This window comes from Pristis pectinata, chromosome 6 (genome assembly GCF_009764475.1).
Source record: "Pristis pectinata isolate sPriPec2 chromosome 6, sPriPec2.1.pri, whole genome shotgun sequence".
Taxonomy (NCBI): domain Eukaryota; kingdom Metazoa; phylum Chordata; class Chondrichthyes; order Rhinopristiformes; family Pristidae; genus Pristis; species Pristis pectinata.
Window position 1 is genome coordinate 74,741,988 of NC_067410.1, and position 21,862 is coordinate 74,763,849.

The following is a 21,862-nucleotide window of genomic DNA, read 5'->3' on the forward strand; positions in this document are numbered from 1 at the left end:
TCCTGTGTTGCTCAGTGCTAAACATATGACAGGTATTAAATTTTAAATTAAGTCAATACAAAAACATGTCTGTAAATATCCTTATTAATAAACAGTCCCAGTCCAATTTGGGAAGCAATAAGCAGGAAAAATATGCCTTATGCTCAAAAGGTGAATATATTAAGATCTTTGAAGTTGTACTGTTAAAGTTAGGTTTTAAAAAACTTACTAAAAAGTTAATACATTTCATATTCTTTAGATAAAAATAATATTCTGTGAATGTGTGCCATTCAGAACAGCAAAAGACTCACAAGATTCATGTTTAGGAAGTTAGTTTATTATGGCAGCAATTGCAATTTTGATGTACAGCATAACAGCAGAAACGTGTGAAATTTAGTAGCATAAGCATAAAAGGGTGGATTCTATGTAAAACACCAAGGAAATGGCTGGCAGTTGTTTGTAGGGAGTTTGAGACCATTCAAATGCATCACTTCAAAATTAAGATGTTATTTCAACAGTTTTTAGAAAAGCATACATATTTATGCCATCAATGTACACTTTTCCACAGTGAACTGTTGTTTGTTGTTTTTGTATTATGTTGAAAACTGAGCATAAGACTGTCAGAAACTGCAAAATGTATTATTTTCAACAAGCTTCAGCAAGAAGATAGATTAAATATTAAGCTATTATATTTTCTTTGCAAAGGTGAGATGGGAAATTGTTCTAGACTTATGACATGTGTGGTGGGGCTTAAGTGCAAATATGATAAGACTGATGACTTAGTCTGTCATTTAAAATTTTTAACAAAGCAATCCATTTCGTCATTTTGCTTCCATCACCCAGCAGACCATTTGAAATGGAAGAGCTAAAAAACACATAGGAAGAGGGAGCAGTGAGTCTTGGTTGCTAGTGTTAAAACACTGGCAAGATTATTGTCCTCTGGCTATACTCATCCCTGAACTTCACTAGAATCAAAGGTCAGAAGGTGACTACAACCAGTGGTCAATACTCTTGCTTGTTATTAATGCTTGCAAACAAGGATGAATTTCTCCCCCAGGAGATAAAAACCGTAGTGAAAATAAGAAAACATTTCAAAATGTATATACTAATTATCCAAATAAGTGGAATGTTAATTAATTGAAATATAACACAAACTCACATAGGACAATCGTACACATTTAAATCATCAGATGCTGTCATTTACTAACGGAAAAATTCACAAGTGTGATTCAGTGGTTTTTTTTTCATAAAAAGAGGTTTAGCTACATCACCAGTTCTTTCCCTTGCTGTGTGTGAATTTATTACACTGCAATGGTATTTTCAGGTCATTAGCACCTTTGAGCTTCTGTTCCTTAAAATTAATCATGAAAAAGTTTAGCAGTTTTTTGTATTTTAAAAAAAGGACAAAACCAAAACAGTGCAAATTAACTTCTTGGTTGAATGACTGTTGGAAGCACACAGTTAACACAGAGTTTTAAATAACAAAGTGGAGGAAGTACTTTGTCCATCATTCTGTTTTCTGTAAATTGCTCAGTGCAGGAATAGGTCATGTGGAGCCAGACCCCAGGAATATTAACCAAGACTGTTTTAGCAAAGATCTGAAATCGCAGAACAGTTACTCACAGGTGCCGTCAAAACTGACAGGATGACCCAAGTCAAAAGCAGTATGTGCTTTTTACTGGAACTATAGTCTGTACAAAATAAGCTCAACTACTACTTTAATCTTAACAAGCCAAACAGAACTAAAGATATCATTAAATACACCACAAACCATGTGGAAGTTTCTTAATTTCAAAATAAAATGAAAGAGCCCTCAAAGTTCATGAAAATGCCAAGGAACCTGTCTCCACAGCACATTCAGAAGAATGATCTTTCATGATGCAAGGTTTCTTTCATCTGTCTTATCAGATAGTGTGCTGCTGTTTTTAAAAATGTTTGTAAGCATGGAAGAAAAACAATGCTCTTGACTTACAACTAATTGAAAGAAATTGGTTGATGGACAATTTTTTTTGTATATCCAAATATTTCCACTATTGATATAAAATTACAGCCTGAATTCCCAATAAAGTGCCTCCTGTTTATTCATGCCTGGTCATAAACTGTATATGACAGGAATCTGTCTTGAAGTACTAAGTCAACATTGAAAATGATTGTACTGTAAACAGACGTAGAATCACTACAATATACAATTTCAAATTTGCGTTCTGACCAAGATATATCTCACATTTTGTATCTAAAAATTATCTTCCACAGTTTTGCTTCATTATAGACATTTATTAAATCGGGTTAGGTTTTGCACAGAATAAATATAGAATATACCATATGTAATATTGGTACTATTTTACAGTTCTTTAAATCAGAAAAGGTTTAAATTTCTATTTGTAGAGTTTTCCTGTGCTTATGGAGTTGGACACAATGTTTATTAAGTGAATGTCCAGTTCTTTAGGTAAAGTAGAAGTTTATCAGCCAAACCTCTAGTCAGCTTTAATAGCACTTCTCCTTGGAACCAAGTAGGCAGGGCTGGCCAAGCTGGGTCAGTGAAAGGTGTATTGTTATGGAAGTTGGAAGTCAACGGGAAGAAAAACCTGTTGCCAGACTGCAGCCAATGACAGGTGTCATGTCCCAGATCTATAGGAAAAGGTGAAAAGTTAATAGGTTTTGAGGAGAAAGCAATTTTTTTTTAAAAAGATGCAGTGTTCCACCCAGAGATACAGGTTAGCTTTCATAACTGAAAAGTGATCAGCTAACATTTTCATTTGCAGTTCATTCTCTTACACAATTAGCCTCTTCTTCAGTTATGCATCATAGAGTAATTACAGCAGGGAAACAGGCCCTTCAGCCCAACTCATCCATGCCACCCACCAAGCTGTTGCGTTTGGCCCACCTCTCTCTTAAACCCCTCCTATCCATCTACTTGTGTTCTTGGCCCTGGCAAACTTTTGCTGAGCAGTCCAACTCTATTGGTACTTTGGGACTATGACTGTTGTTCTACAGTTTACACTGAGAACAGTAATGGGAGTCCTCCAACCATGCACAGTAAGTGTGGCCTTTTGGCCCAGGTAGTGGATGTGTGCAGATTATCAGAGGGTTGATAATCAACAGAAGGGATAAAATGGTTAAAGCCTTCATAACCCTGAACCAAATGAACAATAAAAATCAGTATAGCATAATGATGGTCAGCTACTGAGTGTGGTACCCTGTCCAGCATTGAACTGGGCACCAGAGTATGTCCTTCCACAGATATTCCAATGATTTTCTGTTATGTGAGCCCTTTGAATTTCAGTGTTCACAGAAAATCAAGCAATTTGGTCCCCAAATGCTGAACATCCAGAGTAAAAAAAAAGCAAACAATTTGTTCAATTGTCTTGAAGCATTGTCCTTAAACCGCGTGCTTTTTTCAAGGCTATTTTGCACTTGCACATTGTTGGGCCTCTATCCATCCATGTTCTAAACGCTAAAGCAGGAATTAAACCAATGTTGTAAATTTGGTGTACTTGCACAAGCTTACAAACCAATGAGTGCTGCAAGTACCCTTTTATAAATAACAAGCTTAATTATTACCAGTCAAACTCTTTGGCAGTGAAATCTTACCACCTTGTATTGTGAATTGCTCAGCAAAGTTTTTCTAAAGCTTTGTGTTTTGATATTCAACTCACACACTCTAATTCTCTTTTCCTTTCAGTTTTGCTGTTTATTTCCCAATCCTTAATTCTCACTGGTTTAGGAAACACTGTTGGATTGCCTGTCTCCTCAGGTCCCCAGGTCCCACTACTCTCAGACAATTATCAATTACCACTTCCAGTAACTTACTGGGCATCCGCTCTCCCTTTTTCAGCTGCACATGGTAGTCCAACTTATGGCAGATGGAAGGCATGTTACAGCAAAAATCACACCCATATCACTCCTTCCCAGGGCACCAATGCTCAAGACGAGAGGGCATGGCTTTAAGGTTATGGGTGGGAGGTTCAGGGGAGATGTCAGGGGGAGGTTTTTCACCCAGAGAGTGGTTGGTGCATGGAATGCACTGCCTGGGGTGGTGGTGGAGGTGGAGGCAAATACATTGGACAGGTTCAAGAGCTTGTTGGATAGGCATATGGAGGAATGTGAGATAGAGGGATATGCGGGAGGAAAGGGTTAGGTAGTGTGAGGGTGGTTTGATGGATGGCACAACATGGTGGGCCAAAGGGCTTGTTTTGTGCTGTATGGTTCTATATACTCATGTTTCACATTTTCATGGAGATATCAACACATCATTCTAGTCACTAGTGTACTTCACAAGCAATGCACAGAACATGAGTATTAAACGGCCCTCAAAGTCTCGGAGATTCAAAAGTCAAATAAAACAAATATTCAACAGAGAAAGCACATCACCTTCACAATGCGATCATTGCCACAGGTTACCATCAGTCCTCTTGCATTGTCCAGATTCATATGTACAATATTATGTTTGCCTTCGTGAAATGTTGCCAAAGAAGTTCGACTATAACAACAACAACAATAAATTGTAACATAAGCACTCTTTGAAAGCAACAAAATATTCTCCTGGCAGTAAAATCTTACCAGAATATCATCTTTTCACCAACATTATTTGTAGATTATAAACTAGAGAGACTCATTTGGTTCACATCTTTTTTAAAATGCAAACTGCCTCAGCAAATGGTCAGAATAAACATGTACCATCAAGCCCAATATTTAAGATAAGATCTTTATTAGTCACATGTTAATCAAAACACACAGTGAAATTCATCTTTTGCATAGAGTATTCCGGGGACAGCCCGCAAGTGTCACCACTCTTCCAGTGCCAACACAGCATGCCCACAACTTCCTAACTTGTACGTCTTTGGAATGTGGGAGGAAACCAGAGCACCCGGAGGAAATCCACACAGACACAGGGAGAACATACAAACTCTTTACAGACAGCGGCTGGAATTGAACCCGGGTCGGTGGTGTTGTAAAGCGTTATGCTAACTGCTATACTACTGTGTCTGCCGGGTGACACGGGTGCAGCGGATGGTGCTGCTGCCTCACAGCTCCAGGGAACTGGGTTGGATCTTGATCTTTAGCATTTGTGCAGAGTTTACATTCTGTCCCTGATTGTATGGACCTCCTCTGCGTGTGCTGGTTTTCTCCCACATCCCAAATACATGTTGGTAGGTTAATTGGCTACTATAAATAACCCCAAAGTGTAGGTTACTGGCAAAAAGAATGAAAGGGGAGTTGATGGGCATGTATGGGAAAGAACATGTTCCAGAGTTACAGGGAGGCGAGGAGAGGGGGTAATAAGACCGAAGAGTCTGTGCCCCCGTGTTGAATGACATTCTGCTGTGTCTTTGCAAGAAAACAAAATTACACACTGAATTAGCACACATACCATAAGACACTGAATTAAACAGATTTCTAGATATAGGTAGAAACTATTTTCTTTGTCCAGAACAACTGTAAAATTGGAACTTGGAGTGCAAGTGTGAAGTCAGGAAGCACTTCATCAAGCAAAAGGTTTTCAGAAATCTGGAATTGCACACAGAACTCCCCCCCCCCCCCCCCCTTAAAAGCCATTGAAACCACGTTGATAAAAAAATCTGAAACTAATATTGATAGAAATTAGTTTACATGTTTATTAATGGAATATGAACCAAGGAAAGTAACTGGTGTCACAACACTAATCTCACATGATCTAACTGTATCACAGCCTACTTCTGTTGCTACACTTCTGATATATCCAATCTTTACTCTGTCACAACATGCAAATTCTTTCCTGCAGTCAATTTCCAGTCAAAATATTATCCTACCTACATTCCTCAGGTTCAAGTGTAAATATTAGAGGGTTTGCAGTAATGTACAACTTTGCTATCTTGGCTAATGATTTGCAAGCTGACCTCCAGAACCACTGCTTTTTGGACTTCATTCAAAATGCTCTTTATGGGTTGGCTCCAAAATTAATCTTTTTTTTAAAAAAAAGAACCAGCTAAATTCAGTAAAAAAACAGAGAATGCTGGAAATACTCAGCTGGTCAGGCAGCCCTGGTTGATAATTGGTCAGTTCTGGAAATGCTGGAAGATGAGAAACTGTTTCTTGAGCTTATACTGGGCTTCACTGGACTAGTGTAACAGGCAAAGACAGAGATCGGAGTGGGACAGAGAATTAAAGTCTCCACTTGGTCATTTTGGCAACAACCTTTAACAGAAAAACATTCCTAAACTCTCAAAAAAAGTTTCGGTCTTTATGAAACAGGATTCTGCCTGCAAAAACAACAACACAAAAAAAAAGGGGAAAAAAAAGTATTTCAACATTGATTACCGATTCAGAGAAAAAGCCATGTGGTATTTCACTCCAATTTTGCCTTTCCTTTAAAAGCAGTGTAGACCATGCATATGATGGCACCCTTCTTCCTCCATTTAAGATAATATTGAATTAAAAGATCTCAACTAAAACCAAAAATCACTAAGATGAATAACAAACCACTGGACTCAAACCCATAACCACATTTTATAAATTGCTTATCTGGCCCACTTCCAAATAAAATGAAATGACTTAAGATTTGGGATTGTGCTATCTACAAATTCTAGATTGAATTTAAAAGTATTCTCAGTCCCAAACGGTAAAGTTATACCATAAACACCAGGCAGAAGTTAAAATATACTCACTCTTCATCCTTGACAGTGTTGAAGCAGTCATCACAGACTCGTACCTGAAACTCAAAGCCCATCACAGGGTAGCTGGAACGTTTGGTGCTGCATTTTCCACATATTGCTTTCCCACATTTTCTGCAGTGATGCTAAGTAGAAAAATGGAAAGGAGAGGTTTGAAGAAAATGTTAACGCTTCACTCAATTTCCTATGCAAAGCAGAACCATTCTACAAGTAGAGGGTCGATTTCTCATGGAATCTGTGTCAGGGAAAATATGACATCCATCCTCATTAAAATACAATTCTTCTAATAGAAGTTTGTGCTTTTTTTCAAACAAATTCAACATCTTTCTGTTACAAAATGTTTTAGATTTATTTTTGTGCACTATGTTGTTATCACTACCACGTTGTACTCAAAGCGAAATTCATCTGTGTATTGGTAAAGGCTCAAATTTGTCCATTTAAGAACACTCTGGAATAGATATTTAATAATAAGACTGCAAGTCCTTGGCTCATCCACATTGAAATGTCCAGCTATGTCACTTAGATGGGAAGGGGGCACTTCCAGTAAGAGTCTGATTATAGTTATGGGGGTGATGGTGGGATGGTGCAGCTGAGGAAAGTGTGAATGAAAGCTTTGTAGACGTGCAGAAGTGCAAGGTTAGATACGAAGACTAGCTCATCATCAAACATCAGGTCTGGCACTTAGATTAAACTGGACAACTATCACGTACGTTAGCCATAAAAGCAAAGTCATCGGCTGATGTGCTTGAGGTTGTTGACTTAGTGCAAGCACTTGGAATCTAACCAGTGCAACATGAGTTACATTTCAACAATTTGAAGAATTTTCAGGGTAAGATTAATAAACTTGGCACTGGCCTTGTATCTTTTGATTCAGATGTTCCCTTGTTCAGATAATTGCCTAAAATTTATGAAAAGTGTTTGCAGACAAAAATTAAATTTTGAGAGTAAATCTTTGGCTGGGATAATGAATGTTCCATTCCTTTCTCATTCTTCCTTGGATGTCTCTCATGGTGGCTCCGAACCCTTTTAGCTGGTTAATTCTGGCACATTTCTCATCAGGGAAAATGCCTTTTGCATTGAGCAGTCCCTGCCTTTCCATCCAGCATTACAGTAGGGAATCCTGTGTTAGTTACCAAACTTGTTGCAAAGGGAATCCCAACAGGCAGCTAATCAGTAACTGCTGACACCTTGGTGTTAAAGAATAAACCACGATTATCATCCTGCGTGTAGATCTAGATGGTTTCTCAGTGCCAAAAAAAAGGCAGCACAATTGAATCCTGACCTCAGGCACTGGAGTTTGCATGTTCTCCACATGACTGCATAGATTTCCACCAGGTGCTCTGGTTTCTTCCTAGGTCCCAAAGATATGCTGACACAAGAGATTCTGCAGATGCTGGAATCTGGAGCAATACACACAAAATGCTGGGGGAACTCAGGTCAGGCAGCATCTATGGAGGGAGTTAAACAGTCGACATTTTGGGTCAAGACCCTTCATCAGAATAGATATGCTAGCAGGTTACCTGACCACTGTAAAAAAAAAATGACCCATTAATGTTGGTAGGTGGCAAAAGAATCAAAGGAGTTGGTGGGCATGTGAGAGAATAAATTGCAAGTCTACAGGGAAACAAGAATAAGGGGAACGGGGCTAATGAGATTGCTTAACTTGGAGCTGACATAGAGTCAATGGGCCAAATGGTCAACTCCTGTGTCATAAGTAAATTGTACTGGTTCCTACGCCACCTTGCACAAATCTCCATGATCTGTACAGTTACAATACAAGTGAGCTTCAGGCTGAGAACACACGAGTTGTGGGGCAAGTGTTCATGTGGGAAAGGTTCTGAGATTGGTTAGGGATTGTCTACTGATCCAGGAAAGATTCTGCAGTGACTTAAAAAGAGGCACAAACTTAGTTTGTTCAAATCTGGAAAATAATTGAATTAAAAAAAAAAGGAAATCTTGGAGGAAGTATATTTATTTACTGGTTCACTGCTGTTGAGGCAAGGCAGAGGACCTTCATTTAATAGTGATTACCTTTGTGGTCCACATGCAGCCAAGAATAGAAAGCATTTTTACAATATTAGAAGAATTTTAATAGATTTACCAGGGTAACCAAGATTACAGAACTCACTCGTATTTGGATTAGTATAGCGTATAAAGCATATTTGACACCCAGATCTTTCTTTTCTCATACTGTTTAAGTAACTTGAAAATGAATCAGTGCAATACTGCTACAACCCCAAGGTTAGCTTGAACGAAAAGAATCCTCCCACTTAAATGTACTGAACTGCATATTGCCTTGTCAGCTTGAGAGCAAGTTCTTAATTCTCGTGCTCACTATCAGGAGAAGGCAGGCCAAAACCATCAATAAGTGATGGTCTCCCAAACTCTAGACTGCAGACCCAGTAGCCCTCAACATCTTTAAACAAAAAGACCAGATGGGACAAGCAACTTAGGGGCAGTGATCTGGGCAGTCTAGCCCTAAAGTGGAAAACTGAAATACGTTGACATAGCATTAGAAAATTGGTCATTTGATAAAGCTATTAAGTAGTTCAGGTTTATGAAGAGGAGTTACAGCACCCACCTGTCGAAGACCAAGACACTTTGTATCCCACATTTGTTTGAAATTCCAGAAGAATGGCTGTTTGCAATTTTGGCAAGAATCACTTTCCTGCCACTGTGGAGCCTATGAAGCAACAAGGAATTTAAAAAGCTGGATTTTGTAAATGAGTGTTGATGCCATTATAAGAATAAGAATATTTCTCTGACAGTGCAATATAAATCATCTTCAATTTATGCCATGGTCGACTGGGATAAAGCCATTGATGGTTAATAAAAAGAACATTCTCACAATACAAAACTTACAGTACATTGCATTAAAAATACATTTTCCTCAATTTAGTGACAGTACATTAGTCAAATACTTTTCATTAATCTTTGAGCCTGTACATCCATTTAATATGGATTATTATTTTGTACTATTTACATTGTGCTTATTTTAATTTTCACTTTTTTTTGTTTATTCCCTCCATTTCCCAGCAACTTTGTGCAAGGAATAATTCCAACCACTGAAGTGGTCTCTCCTTGATGAGTTTTGACTTTGTTGTTACCAGGACTGCTTGATGCCACACTCAGTCAAATGCCACCTTGGTGTCACCACTGTCACCTCACCCATAAATGTTGACTTTCTTTCTCTACTGAAGTAACCCAAGTGTTTCCATCAATTCTACCATTTTTCAAAACAAAATCTTTATTTCTTCTGGAATTATACAAATCATAAGAGCAAATTTCTCTAGGTTTCTACTTCTATTTTACTCTAATTGTTAAAAACTGTATCCAATTCATGGATTGAAATGTCAAACAGCAAACAAACTACTGCGGGATTCCCCTTAACAACCCTTTATATTCAGACAAGACACCTCACCACTGTTCAGTTCTTAATCAATTTCTTATCCAGTTCTATACTCTACACTTGGACATACAGGCTTTCAGTTTGATTAAAAATTAATTTACAACTCTGAAAGTCATCTAACAGTTCAAAAGATTATGTAGGAATTCACTGTCCTCCTTACTAAGAAAGGAAAAGTGCAGATTCACCCAGATATAATGATAAAAGATAAATGCAAAGAAAAATGAGAAATACAAGCTGCATTTTTCTTAAGAATTTTTGATAGAGATATTCAAAATGATGATGATATAGGCAAAGTAGATAACAGAAGATTCTTTATAGTAATTGAAAAGGCTAGAATTAAAGTACTGTGATATAACATAAAACAGAGGTTTACAAGAAACCATTTACAACACCAGGAAAAGCTAGACTGTGCAATACACTGCCAGGGTCAATAATTAAAACAGCAATTGGATTAACATTTACAAATGGGTCAGATGGGTAGCTGAAGGAAAAAAGTATGAAGGATATGGAATCAGTGAGGATATATGGGGAACATGCTAAAGTGGAACATGAACATTCAACTGAACAGCCGGTTTCAAATGGCATAATTTCATCTATAGTGCTCATAAGAAAGGCAAAGATGTTTGCCAAGCATCATCTTCCCCTTCTAATTATCCATTGACAATCTTGCTATGTAGGTAACCAAAGTACATGCACAATAATCACACAAAAAGATGTCCATTATATAATCGGACACTAAACTTAGTGTAACAGGTTGTTGTTGCCCAGATCAGATTTGATGGCCTTTTCTTTAAAACACTTGCCTTAAATTTGGTAGAAACTTTTCCCTGATCTTCTTCAACGTTACTTATTATGCTATAAAGGGCAGGGGATTACCTATTTTTAAACCCACGCAATATATTTTTATACCCTCAGCAGAACAAAATAGATGTTGCATTGTTGTCATTGGACACAGCTCAGCATATCCTGGAAGCTAGCCTCCCCTCGATTGACTCTGACTACACTTCTCGCTGCCTCAGTAAAGCAGCCAACATAATCAAAGACCTCACCCACTCTGGACATTCTCTCTTCGCCTCCCTCCCATCAGGCAAGAGATTCAAAAGCCTGAGCACATACCACCAGGCTCAAGGTCAGCTTCCATCTCGCTATTATAAGACTATCGAACAGTTCCCTAGTACAATAAGACGGACTCTTGACTTCACAATTTACCTAGTTATGACCTTGCATCTTGTTGTCTGTCTGCACTTTCTCTGTAACTGTAACACTATTCTGCATTCTATTATTGTTTTTCCCTCATACTACCTTGATGTACTAATGCGATGAAATGATCTGTATGGATGGCATGCAAGTTTTCCACTGTACCTCAGTACGTGTGACAATAATAAATCAATTTACCAATTCTTGTTTGCTCTATATTCTACATCTCTAATTACTATGCAGAAATGCATGACATGAGTAAAGATAACTATTAGCACGGGAGATTTTATTGCTCCCTACTGTCAAAAGCTGGAAATAAATAGGTACAGTGGCATGCAAAGTTTGGGCACCCCTGGTCAAGATTTCTGTTACTGTGAATAGCTAAGCGAAATTTCCTGCATCCTCACCACAAAATCCAGCGTCAGAAGTTTGCAAAGGAACATCTAAACAAGTTTGCATTTTGGAAACAAGTCCTGTGGACTGATGAAGTTAAAATAGAACTTTTTGGCTGCCTAGAGCAAAGGGATGTTTGGAGAAAAAAGGGTGCAGAATTTCATGAAAAGAACACCTCTCCAACTGTTAAGCACGGGGGTGGATCAATCATGCTTTGGGCTTGTATTGCAGCCAGTGGCATGGGGAACATTTCACTGGTAGAGGGAAGAATGAATTCAATTAAATACCAGCAAATTCTGGAAGCAAACATCACACTGTCTGTTTAAAAAAAAAGCTGAAGATGAAAAGAGGATGGTTTCTACAACAGGATAACGATCCTAAACACACCTCAAAATCCACAATGGACTACCTCAAGAGGCACAAGCTGAAGGTTTTGCCATGGTCCTCACAGTCCCCTGACCTAAACATCATTGAAACTCTGTGGATAGACCTCAAAAGAGCAGTGCATGCAAGACGGCCCAAGAATCTCACAGAACTAGAAGCCTTTTGCAAGGAAGAATGGGTGGAAATCCCCCAAACAAGAACTGAAAGACTCATAGCTGGCTACAGAAAGTGTTTACAAGCTGTGATACTTGCCAAAGGGGGTGTTACTAAGTACTGACTGCGCAGGGTGCCCAAACTTTTGCTTCGGGCCCTTTTCCTTTTTTTGTTATTTTGAAACTGTAAAAGATGGAAATAAAAAAGTAATCTTGCTTAAAATATTAAAGAAATGTGTCATCTTTACCTTTATGCCTTTTGGAAATCAGGTCATCTTTTACTCGCTTAGCTATTCACAGTAACAGAAATTTTGACCAGGGGTGTCTAAACTTTTGCATGCCACTGTAACTGTTATTTAAAACTCTGTGTCTAATATGGTATCAGATCCAGGGAAGAGATTTGTTGTCGATATACCATCACATCAGCAAGCTTCCATGAATACTTCAATAGATAAAATCTCTTAATTGTTGTAGACAGGATTGGTCATACTTATAAAAGGGATTGAGATAATGACAATACCAATAATAAATTATAAATAACCTAGTTTGAGCACAGATATTAATTGAAAATACAGAATATGCAGTGGGGATCCCTTCAGGGGAAAATAGCAACTACAATGTCTTAACTAGATAATGAATGATCTGGTTACATTCAATCAATCTGTGAATCTCTATCTAGTATCTGTTCATTGCAAATTAATTTACAGACCTTGACCAGTTGCAGCAGGAAATTTAATATTTGTTTGTGTTTGAAGAAAGAGTGAAGTTCATTACCTCTTCTCTATGGACATCCATGTTCCAAACTACAATACCCCCATCAGCTGCACAGGAAATCAGCTGCCGTGTTAGCTGCAAGTAGCACAGAGATTGTACTTTGTCACTGTGAATAAATCAGAAATCTGTTAAAAAAAATGGAGACTCCTGTTACCAAAATATATAGCTACTGAATTCTATTAGAATATCTACTGTTACATCAATTGTTTAAAAGTTGCAATTAGACCTCGAGAACAATTATGAACCAAAATCAGCACTTGGCAGGAATCATTTCCCTTCAAAAAGCTTCTACCAGTACATTTCATTACCTTAAAAAAAAGTAGTTACCCCAATTTACACAAAATGGTGTGAAAAGGATTCCTACAACCAGACCTTGACCCATGTGAAACACAAATTTATATAATTTCAGTGTAATATCTATCCTAGAGTTAGCAATCAAACTACACAGTAATCAGGTAGGAGCATGTTTTCAGGGACCATTCAATTTAGTTTCCCTGGTGTTTCGTCTTGGGTTTCTTCCCTTCAGGTAGAAAACACCATCTCCATGATAATGCCAGCTGGGAAGGGGAAATAAAGGCTGTGGTATAGTACAATGGAGAGCCAAAATATTGCAATATATAGTCAATGTTATTATAATTTAGAGGTTATTTGGCACATCAGGCCGATGCCAGCTCTTCATACAGCAATATGGTCAGTCACAATACCACTATTGCTGCAGCCTTGATCAGTTTATTTACCTCAAATGCCTATCCAATTTCATTTTGAAATCAGTGGTAGACTTCATTTCCACCACTTACATAGGAAACAAGTTCCAGGATATGTCCTTATAAGATTACATAATCTACACGGGCCTAAACTCTCATTAAACATATCCTTTATATCTGGAATCAGCCTTTCGTGCAGGGAAGTGAAACTGATTTTGCAATACTAAGCAGCACAATGAGCAAGAAAAATTTAAATAATTCAAATAAACAACATTACAATACATATCAGATGACATACTGCTTACCGCTTCCCTTGTATACATTTTATTACTAAACAAAAAGTTTCTCCAAATTTTTCCATGGAAGATCTTAAAATGAACTGAAGCTTACAATAAACTAAAAAAAACAAATCAAATCAGCAAAGGTAACCTAACATTTTAGGTTGAAATGGACTTCTGAAAATTTAATTAGCAAAAGGGGTCTCAAATTTAAGTAATATAACAAGGATATGACAATTAAATAAATATAGTTCATCACTTACTGATGACCTTGAAGTAGTAAAGTCCTGCCTTTTCTTCCACCAATGTCCCACATAATAATACTGTGGTCAGATGCTCCAGAAAACAGTAGTCGTTGGAGAGGATCCCACCAAAGGGATGCTATGCCACCTGTTGCAAGAAAGAGCAAAGGATCGATGAACCCACAAATCCAAACTTTCTTGAAATAGAAAAACAATTTACTTTAACATTATATATAATAAAACACACATCTTAACAATAATTTTCAGTCGTCCCTGGGATTAGAGGTGATTGTGGGTAGCACAGGTGTACTAGTGTAAGGAAGTGAAAGACATTTGACTTAAAAAGTATCAAGAGATTTCACAGAAGACAAGAAATTTGATATAGAGCCCCAAGCTGATTTTAGGGCAGATGGCAAAAGGTTTTGTTACAAGAGTAGATTTTAAAAGAATCAGTCTTAAAGCAAAACAGGTAAGAGGCAATAAAATAGAAATCTTAAGGTCCGTACAGTCTAAAAGCACAGCTGCAAAGTTGGTGAGACAGAACTATGGAAATGGGGGAAGTTAGAGGGAAAGGAAGGGGATGAGGTCATTGAAAGATTTGGAAACAAGTATGAGAATTTTGAAACTGAGACTTTGGTTGGTGTAGTTGGTGAGTTGCAAAGAGCTGGTGTAGATAAACATGCACAGGGCTGAGATGAAGCAGGCAAATTAGAAAACAGGCAGCAGTTTTGGATGACTTCACATTTACAGAGGATGAAAAAATGGAGGCTACGAGTGGAACTGAGCCTAAAACTAACAATGGTATGTCTATGTGTTTCAGCAACAGAAGAGCTGAGACAGGGGGTCAGGACAAGTTGAGAAGGATATTAAAGCAGATGGGTTCTTTGTTGTCATCGGTGAAGAAAGTAAAAAGGCAGATAAGTTACTTCAAGCCTTTAAAAATCATTGGTTAGGCCCAGATGAAATAGTGTATCCAATTCCAGGCACCAAAATTTGGGAAGCATATTTCAAAGTCCAATAATAAAGTACAAATTTCCAGAATGGTTCTGGATGGCTGTCTCAGTTACGTGGAGAAAGCAGTAAAGTTACGATTATTTTCATTAAAGCAGAGAACATCAAATGATTTCATTGACGTGTTTAAAATCACAAGGTGTTAATAGAGCAAACAGGGAGAAACTGCTTCTGGTGGCAGAATGCTCAGGAACCAGTGGACAAATATTAAGGTAATAGGCTAAAGAAAAAGATGATGAAAAACATGTATGGAATGTGTTAGATATGAAATGCACTGCCTGGTATGGTGGCAAAATAAGATTTAATAATAGCTTGCAGATCAGTTTCAACTAGTGAAAATTATTTCAGAAATTAGGGGAAAGAGAAGGCGATGTTGATTAATTTGATGGTGCTTTCAAAAGAGCAGGCACAGCCACGATGGACTGAATAGACCATCCCAAATAATATCCATTGAAACCATATTTCCATGACAGATCAGAAATTAAACCCAGTTCCCAGAGCCGGAACTAGGAAGAAACATTAGCTTTTTCTCCACCCTGAAATTGATCAATGGTTTAAGCTTCTGTTTGCATCATTAACCAATGCATCACCTAGTGGAGACACAAGAGACTGCAGGTGCTGGAATCTGGAGCAACACACAAGAATGCTGGAGGAATTCAGCAGGTCAGGCAGCATCTATGGAGGGAAATGGACAGTTGACATTTCAGTTCGAGGCCCTTCATCTGGACTGCACCACCTATTGGATTGTATGAGTAATGAAGGTCATTTCCCACCCTTCAGATGCTGGGTTTCAACCCACTTTATTCCATGACACACAAAAAAAAGACATTTGGCAAACTAAGTATTTCCGATGTGTTGATGAAAACTGGACAGAAAGCAGAGAGAACAGACGGGCATGGTGATTCACATTGCAATAACAAAATGACTGATTGAGCTGCTTCTTCACAACATGGAATGAGAGAATTCTTTTTATATAAATAGTGTCCAACAAGGGGAGAGGCTATTCTGGACCTGGTGTTGGGTAATGAGCCTGGCCAGGTGACTCGCCTATCAGTGGGTGAGCAATTGGGCAACAGTGACCACAGTATCTTGTGGGGTTTTTTTTGCTTCTCTCCTAATCATCTTTTAGGGTCCCCTCCTCCATCTCTTTAGCTGATCTGTTCTCTTTCCTATGATTATCACCATTTGTCAGAGTCTTGTTTTACTGCTTAGTTTCCTCTTACTTTACCACACAGGCAGGCACAGAGGGGGAGGCACTGACAAAGCTCAGTGTCGAGCAAGAGGTCAGCCAATATTCAGCAGATGGCAGTGTTCACCATGCTATCTTGGCCTGCCCTCAGTTTTGTGGAAGGGAAAGTGGGGATATGAAAGAAGCCAGACTCAAACAGCTCCAGTTCCAAATTGCTGGTCTTTTAAGAATAAGTGCTCTTATAATCTGAAATTTAATATCAGGAGAGCAGGTGCTGCTAATCCTTTCTGATTCTGGGGAGGGTGGATATATAAAATGGGGACAAAGAAATAGAAACACTTTACCTTCATGTCCTTTTAATGTTGAAATGATACTGCAAGAATTCTGTTCGAGCTTCAATAACGTGATCTGTCCAGAGGCATCACCAACAAACGCGTGGCGTGTTTCTATATCGTATCTTAATACATTGGTAGTCAAAAAGAATAAAAGCTGATGAAAATAAATGGAGTAGTTTTCTCCAGCTGGCACCACCAGCTACATGGCAAAAGTATGATTTTCAGAGTGCAATTAAAATTGACCAGTGAGTAATGTGGCTACTGACTTTACTATCCTGCACTTTGTACCAATGCCAAAGGGTGGATTTACATTAAAATACGTTTTACAAACAAAGTACTAATGATGCTTATGGCAATGACACACAGAAGCAGGCAGCCTTCCTTTGATACTAATGATGCAGCCAGCAGCTAACATAGCCCAGTCCTCATTACCAAAGATGAAAACAAAAACAAATTCCTTTCAGAAACAAAGTTTGATTTTAACTTCTCACCTAACTAAAAAAAATTGTAAGTAGTAAGAAGGGGGCAGAGTTTCCCCCTTAATCTGCAATATAGTGGGTTCCTTTTGTCTAAAGTATTTGGCTTGGAACCCAAGTCGATACCAGATCCAAACATTATTGGAAGCAACAGCAAATTTTTAATCAGATATAGAAGTGGCTGACTGGCCAGTATTTATTGCCCATCTCTTGACCACCTCTGAATTAGAGGACCTCTAGGTCATTTCAGAAGGCAGTTAAAGGCTCCTCCACAATGTTGTGGGTCAGAGGTCATGTACGGGGCAATGACAGAAAATTTCCTGCCTGGAGGAAATCATCGAACCAGGTGTTTTTAATCATGGTCTCGTGGTTTTGAGGTCCCTGTTGTAGACACTAGCTTTATAAGCAGCTTTCCTTAAATACCCAAACTGGAACTTCCCACCTGCCTTGGCGAGGCTCAGATTCACATCTCCAATGAGTATCAAGGTCCAGGGATACTCTGGATCTAACCACTATTCCATTGAACCCAGTTAACTGTTAGTCAGTTTATGTGGAAATTAATGCCTTCTCTCTTCCTGGAATTATCAGTCAGAAATACAAAAAAAAGACAATTAGTTATTTTGGTTAGACTCCTATAGGAAATTTGATTGACTTTCAGAAATAAAAATTGTGCAAACACAAGTGGAAAAGCCTATTGTGAAGAGATAGGTTCTCAGTGTCTAACAGAAGTAGGTGTGGGGAGGCTAAAGCTCCGAAATAGTTCAAACAGTGGTCTGCGCAAGCCTTCTGAATGCACCTCAGGTTCTTCTATCAGATAAGAAAAAGGTGTTGCATTATTTTAATAATGAAAAGAACTAACATACTCTGGGCTGAGGCACATACTGAAGGTCATTTTTCCCTTACAGCATGATTGCTCACAGTAGAAATTCAAATAACAGAGACATATTTGTTGTTCTGTGTAATGCCTTAAAAATACAATTTTAGCATATTAACAGAGTCCCATTATGTGCTGATACTCTATCATTTCCAATGTGTCACAAAAATGAACCATAAAAACAGACATTTGCTTCATAGGTTTCTGCTGGTCTTTTGGTCTGGCAAGTAATTTAATATAAAGAGCAGCTGACGAACCAGAGAGATACACAAAGACGGTTAAACAGTTAGGACAAATTTTAAAAAAAAGCACGTCCCTGTGGGCATAACTACTGTGGCTTCTTTTAGTTTGTTCCCGCCGCACAAAGAACTCTTGGTAACCAGTCTTGATATTGATTAATTGCCTTCTCAAGCCAACGTAAAGGTTAAGGATACTGTAAGCATGAAGCCCATGCACTAAAGCAGTGTCTTCCCTGCAGACATCCACTTCTGGTACACATCCAGGTGAGGTATTTGTCATGTCCTGTGCTTATAATCCATTCACTCTCTGGAGAAAATATGATTGCGGAAACACGATGTTGATGTGCTGGAAGGGTAGAGGAGAAAAAGCCCATGCTATAACATATTACTAATTATAAAGCTGATTAAAACACTTTGAGGCCATGTTAAAAATCACTTGAACCAAATATCAGAATGCCACTACGTTTAACAGAGGCCAAATTTCTATCTCATGAAATCAAAATTAGTGAGCAATTATGTGCAGCACAAAAGAATGGACCTTCCTTCACTCATTTGTGTCAATGAAAACAAAAACTGTCAGAATTACAAAGTATCCACTTTAAACTCAAAGGGATAGTGCTTGCTGAACATTATAAACAAAAGAGTTTCCATTTCACTTAACCTTTCACAAATTCAGGGCTTCCCAAAGTGGTTCAGTGCCAACAATACTATTTTGATGATTAGTCACTGGAATCATACAATATCCCGACATCATATTTCTGATTTTGGAGATGCACAATTAGAGAAAATTGTTGTTTACGACACTGGGAGAATTCCACTGCTCTTTACCACCCCCCACCCCCAAAATACTTACAGGAAATGTTTTGTATGCACCTGAATGGGTAGATGGGTCTCTTTTGAATATCTCACTTGAAAGTCAGCATTTCTGACAATGCAGCACGCCCTCTACACTAAACTTCAGTCTAGATTGGGTCCTCAAGTGCTTCAAGGGGTCAAGGGAACTCAGCAAATCAGAGGTAAGCTGACCATGATACTTCAACCCAACTCTCCCAAAGTAGGCTGAGAAAATTGAAGTAACGTCAATGGACTGAAAGGTAGAAAAGGATGCATTATTTTTTAAAAAAGGAACAAGACAAGCAATGATGAAATTTCAAGCTAGTTAGTCAGCTCTCAAATCGGGAAACTATCAAAAACCACTGCATAAAATGAGTTAGTGAACACACAAAGAATGTCATTGACTAATTGGGTAGAATAGATTTTTAAAATGGTTGTGTTTGATCATGTAATTATTTTAACAAAACTAAATCTGTATGGAAAAAAATTTTTAAACAAAAGAATAGATCAAAGCTAGATTAAAACCTGAAAATCAAGGCATAATGGGTCACTTGGCTATCTTATAAAATGCATTATGCAAGATAAACAGATCAAGTATACAGTGGGCATGCTGTACTATTTTAGTCTGCAATTTAAGAAAAGAAAACAAATAATGGTTCATTTTGTGGCAAACTAAACCATGCGCATTGTGGACAAGTCTTGAAGAAAGACGCAAGCTTGCCTAGAAGAACATGAGAATCAGGAGTCACCCGGTCCTTCAAGACTGCTTGGACATTAATCAGGATTGATCTTCTGCCTCAGCACGAATTTCCTGCACCATACCCCTCGATTCCATTAAACCCAGAAACCGATCAACCTCACTTTTGAATAAAAGTAATGATTGTACCTCCATAGCAGTCTGGGGTAAGACTAAGTTGAGAAATTTCAAGGCATGGTTAACAATTTTACTGATGACACAAAAATAGGCAGTATTGTCAATAGTGAAGAAGGTTATCAAAAATTGCAGGGGGATCCTGATAAGCTGGGTAAGTAGGTCTCAAGGAATGGCAAATGGAGTTTAATTCAGATGTGCACGATGTTGCATTTTGGGAAGACAACTCTGGGGAGTGTTGTAGAACAGAGGGACCTAAGAGTACCTGATTCCCTGAAAGTGGCATCGCAGGTAGACAGGGTGGTGAAGGCGGCTTTTGGAACACTGGCCTTCCTCCATCAGGGCATTGAGTATAAAAGTTGGGATGCTATGTTGCAGTTGTACAAGATGTTGGCGAGGCCGCATTCGGAATATTGTGTTCAGTTTTGGTCACTCTGCTATAGGAAAGATGCCATTAGGCTGGAAAAAGAGTGCAGAAGAGATTTATGAGGATGTTGCTGGAACTCGGGGGACTGAGCAATGGAGAGGTTGAGCAGGTTGGGTCTTTTTTCATTAGAGTGTAGGATAAAGGGTGGTGATATTATAGAGGTGTATAAAATTATGAGGGGTATAGATAGGGTGAATGCACATAATCTCGTGCCCCCCCCCAAGAGTTAGGGAATCAAGAATTAGAGAGTGCATAGGTTTAAGTGAGAGGGGAGAGATTTAATAGCAACCTGAGGGGCAACTTGGGAATCTTGGTCAGCATGGACCAGTTGAGCTGAAGGGCCCATTTCCCTGCTCCATGACTCTACACAGCCTATCCCTTAATCTCAAACTGTACCGTCAGTCAGGGGAAATATCCTCCCTGCATCTAGCCTGTCAGGCCTCTTAAAAATTTTGTAAAATTCAATGAAATTGCCTCTCATTCTTCTAAACTCTAGAAAATATAGTGCCTATCTTCTCAGACTTCATATAGAAACTCATTATCCCTGGAAACACTTGGTGAATCTTTGCAGCACTCCCTCCAGAGGCAAGTACATGCCTTCTTGGGTAGAGTCCAAAGCCGTACACAATACTTTAGTACAGTCTCACCAAGGTACTTACATTTGCAGCAAGACTTTCTCACTCCAAACGACAAAAAAGGTCAAGAGGCAACAACAGAAATGCAGGATACGAACCGGGATAGTTGTGCAGTCAGCTGGTCAATCCTTCCTTTTAAGCATTTCTATTTGGGAATGTACTAAAGCAAAATGTGCTGCATACACAGACAAATGAACTCAAGTTACAGAAGGGTAACTGAACACCACAACGTTATCAAGCTTTAAACCAGGGCAGGCAATGCTCATCTATAAAAAATGAACACCAGGCAGCAACATTAACTTGAGTGTAGGTTAATTACCACAAAGCACAATAATCTGATTATTCCAGCAGTATATAGCTAGAGATTTGATACAAAGAGCAATTTATCTTCTATGCTTCCTTTCTACAAAACAATCTCTGCTTTTCAAAAAAAAATACTCAATGGTGTGAAATGTGACATTTCAGATTTTCTACTGCAATTCATCAATCCAGGGGAAAACAAACTAGGAAATGTTGGTAAGCATCATACATAGAACTTTCACTTCTGTGATCGAAATTAATTCAAACATTAATGGGCACAGATGGCCAAGGGAAAGGGATAACAATCCCATTAGTCACTCCAAAAAAGATATCCAAAAGTATCTTTTAGTCTGGTTAGTTATAGTATGCAAGGTATTTATTCAAAAGTTCTAAATACATAGTTTCCAAAATATCTGTGATCAGAGTTTCAGTTCTCTCTGCCAATCTTTAAAAGATTGTCAATCTTTAAAAACTAGGTAAGCAAACACTCTTGAAACCCAAATGAGTGC

General features: G+C 38.4%; 1 protein-coding gene across 1 annotated transcript in view; it reads right to left on the reverse strand.

The window, feature by feature from the left end:
* Positions 1 to 290: 290 nt before the first annotated feature.
* wdfy1 (WD repeat and FYVE domain containing 1) overlaps positions 291 to 21,862 on the reverse strand; it is a 33,654-nt gene continuing 12,082 nt past the window's right edge. Inside the window, exons 5-12 of the mRNA XM_052017708.1 lie at positions 18,482 to 18,632; positions 16,707 to 16,819; positions 14,184 to 14,310; positions 12,939 to 13,044; positions 9,211 to 9,312; positions 6,624 to 6,754; positions 4,351 to 4,459; positions 291 to 2,607 (exon numbers count right to left, since the gene is read on the reverse strand). Of these exons, the coding sequence (XP_051873668.1) occupies positions 2,548 to 2,607; positions 4,351 to 4,459; positions 6,624 to 6,754; positions 9,211 to 9,312; positions 12,939 to 13,044; positions 14,184 to 14,310; positions 16,707 to 16,819; positions 18,482 to 18,632 (899 nt within the window). The 3' untranslated portion in view covers positions 291 to 2,547. The remainder of the gene's footprint in view (positions 2,608 to 4,350; positions 4,460 to 6,623; positions 6,755 to 9,210; positions 9,313 to 12,938; positions 13,045 to 14,183; positions 14,311 to 16,706; positions 16,820 to 18,481; positions 18,633 to 21,862) is intronic.